The sequence below is a fragment of the Corythoichthys intestinalis genome, chromosome 18 (assembly GCF_030265065.1).
Source record: "Corythoichthys intestinalis isolate RoL2023-P3 chromosome 18, ASM3026506v1, whole genome shotgun sequence".
NCBI classification, from domain to species: domain Eukaryota; kingdom Metazoa; phylum Chordata; class Actinopteri; order Syngnathiformes; family Syngnathidae; genus Corythoichthys; species Corythoichthys intestinalis.
In genome coordinates, this window is record NC_080412.1 from 43,598,077 (window position 1) to 43,613,426 (window position 15,350).

At 38.2% G+C, this 15,350-nt stretch overlaps 2 protein-coding genes and 1 long non-coding RNA gene across 8 annotated transcripts in view; 1 reads left to right on the forward strand and 2 right to left on the reverse strand.

The window, feature by feature from the left end:
- The window catches only part of cchcr1 (coiled-coil alpha-helical rod protein 1), a 172,116-nt gene that overhangs the window by 21,216 nt on the left and 135,550 nt on the right, over positions 1–15,350 (forward strand). The window lies entirely within an intron of this gene.
- Positions 914–7,131, reverse strand: si:rp71-1d10.8 (uncharacterized). The gene is made up of 2 exons (XM_057821759.1): positions 6,735–7,131; positions 914–3,133 (listed from the first exon to the last, which is right to left on the reverse strand). Exon 2 carries the CDS (start codon positions 3,127–3,129, stop codon positions 1,840–1,842), a length of 1,290 nt encoding a protein of 429 aa, XP_057677742.1. The 5' UTR covers positions 3,130–3,133; positions 6,735–7,131; the 3' UTR covers positions 914–1,839.
- On the reverse strand, positions 8,007–11,408 carry LOC130906981 (uncharacterized). Of its 6 annotated transcripts, XR_009061392.1 has the most exons (10): positions 11,282–11,357; positions 10,834–10,867; positions 10,659–10,757; positions 10,488–10,594; positions 9,203–9,263; positions 9,080–9,130; positions 8,811–8,879; positions 8,588–8,696; positions 8,435–8,504; positions 8,007–8,298 (listed from the first exon to the last, which is right to left on the reverse strand). It is a non-coding gene; the product is annotated as an uncharacterized LOC130906981 (long non-coding RNA). The 6 variants fall into 6 exon arrangements; XR_009061396.1 differs by lacking the exon at positions 11,282–11,357 and having other exon boundaries at positions 8,588–8,690; positions 9,076–9,130; positions 10,834–11,275; XR_009061395.1 differs by lacking the exon at positions 11,282–11,357 and having other exon boundaries at positions 9,076–9,130; positions 10,834–11,275.

The following is a 15,350-nucleotide window of genomic DNA, read 5'->3' on the forward strand; positions in this document are numbered from 1 at the left end:
TCACGTCCATATTTATAAAGAATTCAGGGATTTAAGCATTGAATCACAAGAATTCTCAACGTAAAAAGCTCTTTGTGGTGTTTAGGTGGCGTCACAGTGGCTTAAAGACTAGCAGCACAGTCGACATATGTACGTAAAATAAATGCTAACTGCCCAGTTCTTTGCTCTTTTAACAGAGAATCGAGACTATTTTATATCCATATCTATAAAAAATTCAGGGATTTAAGCATTTATTCACAAGAATTTTCACCGGAAAAGCTGCGTTTACATCAGGCAGCCGCTAGCTACATTCAAAAACAAACTAGCATTGTACTTCGACATATTTACGTAAAATAAATGCTAACTGCACATTTTTTTTTGTGCTTTTATCCAAGAATTGAGACTGTTTTACGTCCATACCTATAAAGAATTCAGGGATTTTAAGCATTTATTCACAAGAATTTTCACCGGAAAAGCTGTTTATATCAGGCGGCAGCGAGCTACATTTACTAACAAACTAGCATTGTACTTCGACATATTTACATAAAATAAATGCTAACTGCACTTTCCTTTTTCTTTTAACCAAGAATCAAGACTGTTTTACATTCATATCTATAAAAAAAAAATCAGGGATTCAAGCATTTATTCACAAGAATTCTCAACGTAAAAAGCGCTTTGTGGTGTTTAGGTGGCGTCACAGTGGCTTAAAGACTAGCAGCACATTCGACATTCATTCATTCATTTTCCATGCCGCTTTTTCCTCACGAGGGTCGCGGAGGTGCTGGAGCCTATCCCAGCCAACTATGGGCAGTAGGCAGGGGACACCCTGAACTAGTTGCCAGCCAATCGCAGGGCACAAGGAGACAAACAACCATTCACGCACACACTCATACCTACGGACAATTTAGAGTGTTCAAACAGCCTAACATGCATGTTTTTGGGACGTGGGAGGAAACCGGAGTTCCCGGAGGAAACCCACGCAGGCACGGGGAGAACATGCAAACTCCACACAGGAAGGCCGAAGCCCGGGATTGAACCCTTGATCTCAGAACTGTGAGGCGGACGTGCTAACCACTCAGCCACCGTGCCGCCTTCACATTCGACATATTTACGTAAAATAAATCCTAACTGCCCAGTTCTTTGCTCTTTTAACAAAGAATCGAGACTATTTTATATCCATATCTATAAAAAATTCAGGGATTTAAGCATTTATTCACAAGAATTTTCACCGAAAAAGCTGCGTTTACATCAGGCGGCCGCTAGCTACATTCAAAAACAAACTAGCATTGTACTTCGACATATTTACATAAAATAAATGCTAACTGCACGTTTTTTTTTTGTGCTTTTATCCAAGAATTGAGACTGTTTTACGTCCATACCTATAAAGAATTCAGGGATTTTAAGCATTTATTCACAAGAATTTTCACCGGAAAAGCTGTTTACATCAGGTGGCAGCTAGCTACATTTACTAACAAACTAGCATTGTACTTCGACATATTTACATAAAATAAATGCTAACTGCACTTTTTTTTTCTTTTAACCAAGAATCCAGACTGTTTTACATTCATATCTATAAAAAAAATCAGGGATTCAAGCATTTATTCACAAGAATTTTCAACGTAAAAAGCTCTTTGTCTGTGTTTCCACTCGCTCAGCTATGACGGAGATCGACCCCCTATTAATCTGCCCCGCGCCCTTTGTCCCGTCAATATCATTATGAAGTCTATAGCCTCACGACGACACTGCTTTCCATTTTCATTAATTCCACATTAAGAGTCATCCACCTATGGGACAAAAAAAAACCCACAATTGCTTGTGACTTTTAAATTCTTTATTATAATGTACGTATAAGTGACAGAATTAGGCTGACGGTCCAGGAGCGGATGAGAGGCTTCCTAAACTGTCCTTTGCCGTTGCGTCCCCAGGTTGGGCGCCCATGTTTTGCGACGGCATTAAATGGTCGTCATTAAATGGAAAGTGGCACAGAGGGTATAAACCACATTTCCTAAAACTTTCCTTAACTATCCTAATCCCCTCATCCTCTTTAGTCACCTGGTAGGCCCCTTTCAACACGCCCGAGAAGTCCTTTTTGCTGACTGCGAAGAGAGTCACATCAGCGGCGTGGGCTTCACCTAAAAGCACGGCGAACCGTCGCTTGATAAGCGGGAATAAACCCGCGTCTAACGGCTGCAGGACGTGCGCGCAATGAGGCGGCAGGCACACGAGGATGACGCCTTCCTTACGGGCCGTTTCCACCACTTCCAAGTTCAGCGGCGACTTGTGTCCGTCGAAAATCAGGAGAAGCGGCCGCTCTTTAGGAGCGTAAACCAGAAAATGTCTGAGGAACCACTTCTTGAAAAGTTCCGAGGTGACGCATCCCGAGTCCGACCATCCGTAGAGGGCGTCCGACGGCCCGCGTGTTTTGTAGCACAATCCGCTCGGGTAGGCTTTGGAGTAGACCACAAACGGGGGTATATCCACCCCGGCGGCGTTCAAGCAAGCCATCACCGAGATGTAGTCCTTGAAACCTGGTGTCGACTTGCAGCCCTGCCCGGACGATTTGGGAAGAACCGCCCTCTTCCGAGCCAGTTGAAAACTCATCTCGTTGCAGTTCCAGATGTGATATGGCTTGTCCCGCAACGCGTGAGCTTCCACGACGGAGTTCAAAATGTGAAAAAAGTAATCCAGCGCTTCCTTTCTGACGTGAACCGTCCGACCGCGGTTGGCGGCATCCGCCGGTTGAATGGTGATGTTCTTCTCCTGACGCTTTCGAAAGTTGAGCCACCAGGTCTGGCCCAGTTTGGAAAAGGCCACCCTTCTGTGTTGACGCTTGTAAATGGAAGACGCGAAGGACACCAGCTGCTGTTTAGTGAGCGGGAAACCGTGCTTCGACACGTACAAGGAGAACTCCACTAAGAGTTCCTCGTCAGATGACGTGATAAGCTGAGCGGGCCCGCTGCGACTTCCGGGCCTCACCCGCCCGCTCACCCGGTCCCCTAGCGAGGATTTGGGCACTCCAAATTCCTTGGCTGCCTGTCTCACAGTGCACCTCCCTGACTTGACTTCCATTAGCGCATGCTCCATAGCTTCCTCCGTCCATTTCTTTTTCGTCTTTCTTCCGATTTTATCCAGATGGTTTCTTGAAGGCATGGTTCTAGGACGAAGCAGAACCCACAGATGAACACAAAGAGCTAAATGTGATGACATTTAGATGTTTATCAACTCATTGGCTGAAATCCACGCTGTGTTGTTTTCGTAAACGAACAATTTTTTCATGATGATGACGAGCTGAAAATGTGTTTTGGGAGACCAAAACATAAAGAGACTAATCCCAGTTTTTGTCTGACGAGAATGCGCAATAGTTTCCGTCACGCGTTCACAATGTGTGCTTTTTTATGTGTAGTTAACTTGCATCGTGTGTTTGGATGTGTCACTCATGTGATGTGCTGCTGCTCTCCAGTCTCCGGGCTTGCAGTCACGGTACGATTTGTTTTTATTATTTTGCCAGATAGAATATGCAATGTTGCTTTTGCCTTTAAAGGTCTGTGCTGAGTGATCATCGCACACTAAATGTAACTCAAAGCGTTAGCATAACTTATGCATTAGCATTAGGCTAATGCTAATGGCAAGTGTCCTCGTTAAATCTCGGCCAACTTTTTTTACATACAGTTCTCGGCATGCAGGTGGGTATGATTAATTGAATACAAAGTACTGTTCTCCTGCCGAGTGTGTTTATTACCAAATTGGTGCTGTCCTTGTAGACGCTACAAAATGGAGAGATCGTGAGAACCAAAAGTGGTATTTGCCATGTGGCATAATGGATTTGGCCATGTGGCAAAAAAAATGCCTAATGGCAAAATCAATTTTGCCACATGGCAAAAAATGCCACATGGCAAAAAAAAATGCCACATGGCAAAATCCATTTTGCCACATGGTAAAAAAAATGCCACATGGCAAAGAAAAAATGCCACAAGGCAAAATCCATTTTGCCACATGGTTTAATAAAACGCTACATGACAAAATCCATTTTGCCACATGGTAAAAAAAAATGCCACGTGGCAAAATCCCATTTTTCCACTTGGCAAAAAAATTCCACGTGGCAAAAAACATGCCACATGGCAAAGAAAAAATGCCAAATGGCAAAATGAATTTTGCCAAATGGTAAAAAAATGCCACATAGCAAAATCCAATTTTGCCACATGGTAAAAAAATGCCACATGGCAAAATCAACTTTGCCAATTGGCAAAAAAAAAAAAAAAAACACATGGCAAAAAAAATGCCACATGGCAAAGAAAAAATTGCCACATGGCAAAATCCATTTTGCCACATGGTTTAATAAAACGCTACATGACAAAATCTATTTTGCCAAATGGTAAAAAAAATGCCACATGGCAAAATCCCATTTTGCCACTTGGCAAAAAACTTCCACGTGGCAAAAAACAAATGCCACATGGCAAAGAAAAAATGCCAAATGGCAAAATGAATTTTGCCACATGGTAAAAAAATGCCACATGGCAAAATCCAATTTTTCCATATGTCAAAAAAATGCCACATGGCAAAATCAACGTTGCCAATTGGCAAAAAAAAAAAAAAAAAAAAAAACACATGGCAAAAAAAATACCACATGGCAAAATCCAATTTTGCCATATGTCAAAAAATGCCACATGGCAACTTTGCCAATTGGCAAAAAATAAAAAACAAGAAAACAACACATGGCAAAAAAAATGCCATATGGCAAAATGAATTATGCCAAATGGCAAAAAAATGCCACATGGCACAGAAAAAATGCCACATGGCAAAATCCATTTTGCCACATGGTAAAATAAATGCCACATGGCAAAATTGATTTTGCCACATAGTAAAAAAATGCCACATGGCAAAATCCCATTTTGCCACACCACAAAAAAAAATTCCACATGGCAAAATCCATTTTGCCACATGGCAAAAAAATGCCACATGGCAAAATCCATTTTTCCACATGGCAAAAAAAATGCCACATGGCAAAATCCATTTTGCCATATGGCAAAAAAAAAAGCCACATGGCAAAATCCATTTTGCCACATGGCAAAAAAAAAAAATGCCACATGGCAAAATCCATTTTGCCACATGGCAAATACCACTTTTGGTTCTCAGCCTTGCTGACAAAATGTGCTCGTCTGTCAATGTTGATTTATTTATTTATTTTTGAGAGTAATTTTTTTAAAAATTGTAAGACAAAAAAAATTTGAGCAAATGGCGAATAAAACTAGACTAAATCAGTTTTCGTCAACAAAAACTAGACGAAGACAAACACTTTTTGAGATGACTAAAATATGCCGATGACTAATAAGTATTATTGTTCAAAAGACTAAGACTAAAACGAGAATTAAAAAGGCTGCCAAAAACAACACTGCAGCTGCAACGTCCAATCAATTATGACTGACATCCATCACTGCAAAGGCACTGAAATATGATTAACCGTAATTTTCAGACTATGAGCCGCCACCCACAAAATTTGACACGAAAACGGCATTTGTTCACAGATAAGCTGCACTGGACTATAAACTGCAGCTGTCCTCAGTGTATTATCCGATATTTACAACAAAAGATATTAACTACTAACACTGTATTTGACAGCAGCATCATAAGACTGCCATAAGACCAAATGATCCACCGAGAAGCTTTGAACCAATTGGCTGCAAAGCTTAAAAAAGCTTCATTTGGCCATCACTGCTCTCTTAGGGGAGACAGTTGAAGTCTGCAACCACCTGCACTGTTGTCATCCAACAAGATTCATAATCTGTGCTAATTATTTCTTCAGTTACTGTTCCACTTGTTTCATTAATTGCTAATTATGGCATTTAGTCACACTTCATTTGACAGTGGCGCCATAAGCCTGTCATAAGACCATCATAATTAGGGCTGCAGCTATCGATTATTTCAGGAGTCGATTAATCGATTAACTAGTTAGTTCGAATAATCGAGTAATCGGATAAGGAACAAAAAATGAAAATATCTGCGCCTCAAACAATATAAAAAATAAATGAGGATCTATGCACAATAAAAGAACAATTGGCTAACTTACATCGCAAAAGTTCGCTAGCATGAATGCTATAAAATGCTTTTTTTTTTTTTTTTTTTTACAATGCTCTTAACAAATGATTCAGACACATATTCCTACAAAAAATGACTTAATATACCTACAAACTAAATTACGAATGCATTGAAAAACATTAGTTCAAACAAAATCTTAGCTTATGTTGGTCTTAACAGGGAGCAGTTGAATTCAGCCATGTGAAATGAGGCAGAAAAGAGGGCAGTGTATCCACCCAAATCAATAAAACTAAATGCAAACACTTTCAAAACAAACCATTACAACACCACTTTAATTAAACGAATACTCGAAGCAGCAAAATTTAATTTGAATCGTTTTTTTCTAATTGATTACTCGAGTTAATCGTTGCAGCACTAATCATAATTACTATGACATGACACTGCCATGAGCATTAATGAATGCTTATGACAGATGTCATTTTGTGTCATCCGGGAAATTATTTCGCTTTTGAATGGATGTAAAGATCCGAGCTGAACATGAAAGGAGTTAGTGACATAATTCAGAAGGTCATATTTTGCTGTAATAAGCACAAAATCTGGAAAAGGTGAAACAATGGCTGAAACAAAAGTAAGCATGTGGATGCATTCACTTATTTTGTGCAATAATGTCGAATATATTGAAAGCTTGTCAAATATTTTTAATAAAAACTGAGATAACTTACTGATGTTTCGCATTCAGCTAATATCACCAAAATGACAAGAGCTCAGTCCCACTTGATTGTTCTCACGCCATTTCTGCAACAAAAATAATTAAAAAAAAAAAAAAAAGCCTAACTATAACTTCGTAATGTTCGATAACATGTACGAATACACAAATAAATGCTTCAGGAGTCTGAAACATTCGTTAAGTATAAAAACAAAAATTTACTCGAAGTGAAAGTAAAATTTTCCGGTTATGTCGCATCTAACCCAGAAATGAAAAGTGAGCCTTTCAAAATAAAGCGCGATCATTTCCGTATGCACATTGCACAGTCAAAAAATAACAGTAACGTTAGCGTAAACGTTAAAAACGCAAACAAAGTGAAAATAATTCAAGAGAGTCTGGCTGCAGCCCGCCTCTCTCAGTACCCTGCGCCGCTCGTCTCAGTACCCATCCCGCAGACAGGAAGTGACGCAATATCGCAGCTCTCAGACCGGAAATGACAACATGAAGCTGCGCTCGAGCTCCGAGCTTCCGGTTTTATCGTAATAGTTAGCGTCCATTCGAACGTAAATACTAGTTTATTTTCTTTTCGCACGTCTTTTATTTTCGGTTTCAGCATCACTCATTATTATTTAAATAATAATTTATTTATATGCTCCTTAAATTGATTTGGTGAAATCGGGAGATTAACTCTTTAAGCGCGGTCAGTTTGTTAAAGCCTGCTGATTTTACCAAAATGAAAAACACGGTTACAGTACATCAAAATTAAAATACACACTACTGCAATAAAGGTTTAATTAGTGACTGAAAGATCGCCTGTGACCTATCACAGTGTGTACTTTAGTTTGTCAATTGTAAAATATACTCCAATTGAGAATTATTACAAAATTGCTGTCATCCTTACATTTTTATGAACGGACACATTAATATAGCTTCATTACAATTTAATGTATCAAAAACGTAATATTCTCTCAATGTTGCAACCAAACCAATTTTGTCTTTCATTTTGCTACTTAAATTCATTCATGTGGGTGAAGATCCTAATTAACTAATTCAGAAACTATAATAAACTTTCTGCTCCAGGAAAGGCACCTTTATTTCAAACAGAAATGACAAAAGTTGTCATGTGTTAGTTGTTTTTTTCTTTTATCCCAGACAATAGTTGTAGGTTGTTTTAATTACCTGACATTTTTCGGCAAGCACTCCCGCCTTCATCACAGGTAATTAAAACTACCTACAACTAACATCTGGGATAAAAGAAAAAAAAACAACTAATTCATAAGTGTAGAAAAATGAACTCAATACAACCAGTTCTGATGTGGTAAACTTTATTTTTTTATTTTTATTATTTTTTATTATTATTGAGAAAATAGATATTTTCTTTAGTCAACAATCTCCTCAAAAAAGGTAAATCCATCTTCCAGATGGTTGAAACAGAACTTGAATGGCTCCAAGACATTGTAGTTCGTGATCATCCTCCTCCATCTGCAGGATGCTTGGGAACTCCTACTGCATTGATTTTTTTTTTTCCCCTAGCCCTGTCCGAGGCTTTTGTGCTGTCTTGCACAATCCTTTTACCAAAACTGTTCATTGGAAAAGAGAAAGAAAAAAGAGCTATTTGAATATTACATAAGTAAAATAAAAATGATGCTTTGTTAATTTTATACTTGATTTTTCTTTTCAGGCATTGCATTAAACTAGGTATATAAACAATCTTACCATTTTTTCCCGCCATATCTTTTTGGAGTGGGCCACCACGAACTTGAAGGAGCTGTGGTTGCACCTCTTCCTAAAAATAAATCAGTGAATAAAGGGGGGCATGTTCAAAAGTGCGTCAGAGTAATGGACACTAAAAAGTCTTTAAAAGCTGACCTCAGCAATTATATTCAAATTTCACTTCTGTAACTGATAGACTGGTGGCACTTCACCCTGCAGTAATGCTTTTGCCTCATCTGTCCAATGGGCTAACTCTTTCCTGTGGCTCACATAAGTTGAAAAAATACAAAAATAAGTATTCCACATTTTCCAACAAAGAATTAAGGTGCTGTGCACCTACTTTCCTATGAATGCCATATCAACAGTTTCAAAGACTTACCATGCACCCAAGTTTGAAATTGTCCGCTAGCAATATACACCACCACTTCCTCAGAGTTGGCATATCAGTCTAACAAAAATTAAAAACAAGTGTAAATAAAGAATAACGACAAGGATATTTTGTAGCCCAATTTGAATGATTCGGTGAACTTCATTTTACAATGGTTAAACTCAAAGAGAGCATCCAGAACAGTGCAAAGAGCATACTACAAATGGATAAATGAATACAAATATCACAGAGGACAAAATTGGACAGTTAAACTCACCTACCATCAACATGAAGATGCCACAGTCCTTCCCCTATGGCTGTCCCGGAAAACCCTAACGTAAGAATTTAACCGAGTCACTTCCTTCAAGTTTTGAATCAATGAATATACACACTTTTACAAATACCTCTATTTCACTTCCAATCCTCTCTTTCCATGTCCCCCTGTTGATTGACTGTCAACGTTTTCTGCAATTGAAAATATAGGTTCATATTAAATACAGTAGTTAAACAATTACAAACGTGTTTCCATGCATAAGAACACCAACCAGTCAGGTTTAAATGATTCATGCAAACAAAACAAGGGCGTAGGTTTGCATAGGGACGGTAGGGACATAACACGACCAACTTTTTAGGATGCTAAAGTTGTCCCCACCAACTTTTGAGCAACCTTACTTGTATTATATTCGTCCCTACCAATGTTGAGACCAGGCCAACGCCCTTGAAACAAAACATTCGCAATTTTAGAGTGGCATTTTAGAAATTTGCTTCAAATGATTGGATGAATCATCTGGAGTGCAATTCTGCTTTAATTGAAGGGGCAACATAAAAGGATCGACTGGAACATACCTTCAAAACCAAACAAGGCTATTCTGGATCATCATGGAAATGCCATGCCAATATGAATGGATACTGAATTTCATTAGAGATAACATTAGTTCCCTGATCTCACGATTGGATCTGTTTTTCTTCCCACAAATAATTGGAATTTGGATCATTTAATTTGTTATGATTTGACTGTTCTTTGAAAATGAACCAATGCTCTAAGTTGTAGTTGTTACTAATCAGCCTTACAGGCAAATGCATGTGTGGGTCACATCCTGTAGGCTTTCACCATGTTGCAACAACATAGGGGTCAGCCACAAATATGGTCCTTCCCTGAAAAATACATAATCTATACACACGGACATATGTTATATAAATACAAACGTACGCAGACACCTACACGAGCCCATACAAGCATTCTGTAGGCTACATAGTTAAAATACCCTACACACGCCAAAAAATACTTTTTTATACCTTTGAATGAGCTACTTGTTAGACAAGTTATAAATATGCATTTCATATCTGCAAAAAACAAACACAAAAAGTTACATTTTACTTAATTGTACAAGTGACATTATGTTCTTTAGAGAAACTAAATCCTCAAAATTCACAGTTGATTCCATTTCATTGTTCAGGCCAACGTTCCAAAAGTCAGCACGTGTCAATCAAACTTTCTTTTTTTAGACAATCAACACCATTTCTGGCCTCTTTATATTCAAGATTTGCATAAGCTAATGAGAATGTTGATTGGTTAAATAAACAAAGAGTAAATAATCAATTATGTCCAATTGTTAACTAATATAAGGAATAATAAGCCTATCCAGATTTCCACTGAGCACAACATTTGTCTCAGACATAAAAACATACCAGCCGTTCCTGGGCAGGATGAGTTTGAACCGTCCACGAAGCTCAGCATGGTCTTATATTGTCACCATTGGTCCTGTCTGCACAGTGGGTTTTACAGTGTTCGATGTCTATCAAAAAAAAGTGTTCAGCACAGTCCAAAATCTAAAGTACATTACTACTTATGCTACTTACTTCCATTTGGATCTGTGTGACATCCCTGTATCTGCATGGGAAGACTACCATTTGGGGGTCGTGATTTAGTTTCTTCCCAATGGGGTGGTGATCAAGGAGCTAGTAAAAAAAAAAATAATAATAATGAAAAAATATATAGCTAAGCAGAGTAACAATATCAAGAAAAAATTACAACCTTGTCCTATTTGGATCATGTGACAACATTCAAACTACAAAGGACCAGACAAAACAAATGAAGGCAAAACAACAATACCATACAACAACAAAAACAGCGAGCTGCGAATTGCAGGCATGTACATAATGAAAAATAAGAGTGCAATATAATGAAAACTACACAAAGAAGACTGTTCATTGAGGGGTGAAAAATGTAAAAAGCATTAGCAGCATTAGCCAATTCGCTGCTGAATTCATCAGTACGTATTAAACAATATAAGTAGAGCAAAGTCACATGCAGTTAGTAAAGGAAGACATTATTTAAATTACATTAAGAATACTAGATATAAGTACGGTCTTTTCAACTCAAAATAAACACTTCATATTTTCACCGCAAGTGTTGTTTAACTATTTAACATTTTTAAACATGCATACGCTTTTAAAAACTTTTATTCAGTGCGGCCACTTACCGTGTTTTCTTCGCGAGAGGTGAAATAACGTAACTTGTTTTCGTCGCAAGGGTTGACGACATTTCCGGTCTGAGGGGATTGAGAGCTGCGGTATTGCGTCATTTCCTGTCTGCGGGATGGGTACTGAGAAGAGCGGCGCAGGGTACTGAGAGAGGCGGGCTGCAGCCAGACTCCTCTCAAATAATTAAACACTGTCATGAAAAATTAAAACAAACATGACGAAAAAACGATTAAGGCGAATAGAAATGGATGATATTTTATCATTTTAATGCTTTAAATGTTGTCTATTAAAGGCAAACAAAAACAAATAATAAAAAACAGTTTCCATGTTAATATTTTTTTCTTCCCAATCAAATTAAATTGGACGTCTATTTCTGTCAATGGTAGCCAATGAGTTTTTATAGCAAACTATCCACGGCAAACTTTAGGCACACTCTCCCCCAAGGATAATTTAGCAAGCATTTTATGTATTTGCTTTTGGGGGAAAAAACAGACCTACCACTTAGGCATTTTATGACCAATCATTCTGTATTTAGAACACAATGGAGAAACTGCTGTGATCTCAGCAGTGGGTGATCAGTCAGTTGCCCACTCTATTATGTGAAGCTGAAACCAAGAGTGAATCATCATATAAATCCATTTCAGCCAACCTGTTATATTTGGAGATGAAAATTTTCCATCTTCTCTTACTACTGCAACTTTCTCACATTTCTGCTTAAAATCACCATCAAATTTGGTCTGATCTTTGTCAAAATCACACAGAGGAAAACACAGTGTCTGCTTTAATTAAAACCAACCAAACATTTATAGGTTTTCATATTTTAATGAGGATAGCATGCAAATAATGACAGAAGGGGGAAAGTAATTAAGTGAACCCTCTGCCTAAGGAGACTTAAAGAGCAATTGAAACCAATTTTCACCTAACATTTGAAGTCAGGTGTGTGCCCACTCACCGATGAGTGGTTTAAAGCTGCCCTGCCCACTATAAAACACACACCTGGTAAGAAATGTCTTGATGAGAAGCATTGTCTGATGTGCATCATGGCTCAGTCAAAAGAGCTGTCTGAAAACCTGCGATCAAGGATTGTTGATTTGTATAAAGGTAGGAAAGGATGCAAAACCATCGCTAAAAGTCTGGATGTTTATCAATCGATAGTCAGAGAAGTTGTCTATAAATGGAGAGAGTTTGGCACTGTTGCTTCTCTCCCAATGAGTGGCTGTCCACCAAAGAGGACAGCAAGAGTTCAGCGCAGAATAGTCAGAGAGGTAAAAAAGAACCCTAGAGTGTCTGCTAAAGACTTACAGAAATTACTGGCTCAGTCCAATATCTCTGTGCACAAATACACATTATGTAAAACTATGGCCAAGAATGGTGTTTGTGGGAGGACTCTACAGAGGAGGCCACTGCTGTTTAAAAAAAAACATTGTTGCTCGTTTAATGTTCGCAAAAAGGCACTTGGACACACCACAGAAGTTTTGGCAAACTATTTTGTGGACTGATGAAACCAAAGTTGAATTGTTTGGGAGTAACAGACAACGTCATGTGTGGACGAAAAATGGAACAGCTCACCAATATCATCACCTCATCCCCACCACAAGGCACGGTGGAGGGAGCATCATGATTTGGGGCTGTTTTGCTGCCTCAGGGCCTGGACAACTTGCAATTATTAATGAAAGAATGAATTAAAAAGTTTATCAAGATGTTTTGCAGGAAACCCTGAGGCTGTCTGTCAGACATTTGAAGCTAAAAAGAGGATGGATGTTGCAACAAGACAATGGTCCAAAACACAGAAGTAAATCAACTTCAGAAGAACAAAATACATGTTCTGGAGTGGCCAAGTCGAAGTCCAGACTTGAACCCCATTGAGATGCTGTGGCATGACCTAAAGACAGCGATTCATGCCAGACATCCCAGGAATATGACTGAACTACAGCAATTTCGTAGAGAAAAATGGGCCAAGATTAGTCCTGACCGATGTGCCAAACTAATCTTCAGCTCCAGGAAGCGTCTTGCTGAAGTTATTGCTGCCAAAGGCGGGGTCACAAAATATTAAATGTGATGGTTCACTTACATATTTTCCCCCTTTTGTCATTGTTTGCATACTATCCTCATTGAAATATGAAAACGTATAAATGTTTAGGTGTTTTTAGTTAAAGCATATACTGCTTTTTCATCTGTGTGATTTTGACAGAGATCAGATCACATTTGATGGTGATTTAATGCAGACATGTGAGAAATTCCAAAAGGTTCAGATACTTTTTCAAACCACTTTACGCCCTTGCTTTATATACCATGAAACCATCTTCTTCTGTGTACTGCAAGTGATGAGACAAAATGTCAATATTGCGACGCGTTGTCTCATTATCTCCAGCTCAGCTTCATGACAATGTTGACTTTTTAATATAACGCAATTCTCCTGAGTTTCTGTGTCCTGTCAACATAAGCTACAGTATCTGTACAATGATAGTCCAATAAAAACTTCAATGTATTACACTGCTTCCAAAACAAAACAAATCAATGTTCAATGCAGACATGTAAAAGTTATGTTTTCATTTCTTGACTTTTGTACTTGACAAACAACACAAAGTTTTTTGATTAAAGTGGTTTTTATTGAAAACATGCAATTTGTAGTCAAGATAAGGTTAGTGTGTTTAGGAAAGCTCAGTTTAAGGAGCAGACTGCAATGTTAAACATGAGTTTTCAGACGGAAAGTTACTGTAAGCAATTTTGGAGGCATCAACTCCAATCGTGGATACGTGGCTTTGTCACCCCCCACACAGTGGTGTTTAAACAAAGCAATTAATTGAGTGAAAGTGAGCAACTTTGCTACATTCAAACACACAATCGATAAACACGATAGTGCCAAGACGGCAGTCGAGTCATTTTTATAGACCCAATTCATGCATTGGTACATAGTTAATACGGAGCCCCTATGGGTGCCAAGATAGAAAATTTTTATTGTTAATCTGCACCCACAGATTACCAAACTGTGGGAACAAATCTAGTAATCTGTATCTGCAGTTTACTAATCTGTACCTACAGTTTAGCAACGACCCATCTGCACACGAGTTACCCTTAAAAATAACTTCGTCAAGGCAACGCATGTGCATTTGCTTGCTTGGTCCGTCAGTGTTTAGAGTCTTCACCAATCCAAATTGGGGAATATCGTTACAGGTCACTGATAAATTTAGGGTACAGATTACTAAACTGTGAGTACAGATTACTACACTGTTGGTACAGTTTAGTAATTTGTGGGTACAAATTACTAAACTATGGGTACAGTTAAATAAGATGTACCCAAAAATTTGTAATCTGTGGGTACAGTTTAACAATATGTACCCGCGGTTTTGTAATCTGTGGGTACATATTACCAAACTGTTCACAGTTTAGTAATTTGCGGTTACAGATTAGCAAACTGTGGGTACTGATTACTAAACTGGAACCACAGTTTTAGTAATTTGAGGTTACAGATGAGCAAACTGTGGGTACAGATTAGCAATTTTCCCCCCAAAGTTTAGTAATTTGTGGTTACATATTGGTAAACTGTGGGTACAGTTTAACAATATGTACCCATAGTTTAGTAATCTGTGGGTACAGTTTATCAATATGGAGCCACAGTTTTGTAATCTGTGGGTACAGATTAGTAAACTGTTCCCCCAGTTTAGCAATTTCTGATTACAGATTAGTAAACTGTGGGTACAGTTTAACAATCTGTATCCACAGTTTAGTAACCAGTGGATACAGTTTACCAATATTTACCCACAGTTCAGTGATATGTGGGTACAGATTAGTAAACTGTTCCCACAGTTTATTAATAGTGGTTACCGTTTAGCAAACAGTGGGTACACTTTAACAATCTATCCACAATTTAGTAATCTACAGGTCCAGTTTACCAATATGTAACCACAGTTTAGTAATCTGTGGGTACAGGTTAGTAAACCGTTCCCACAGTTTAGTAATTTGTGGTTACAGATTGGCAAACTGTGGGTACAGTTTAACAATATATATCCATAATTTAGTAATCTGCAGGTACAGATTAGTAAACCGTTCCCATAGTTTAGTAATCTT

Coding starts and splice junctions, on each gene's coding strand:
- si:rp71-1d10.8 (XM_057821759.1), bottom strand. CDS start 3,129: ATGCCTTCAAGAAACCATCTGGATAAAATCGGAAGAAAGACGAAAAAG.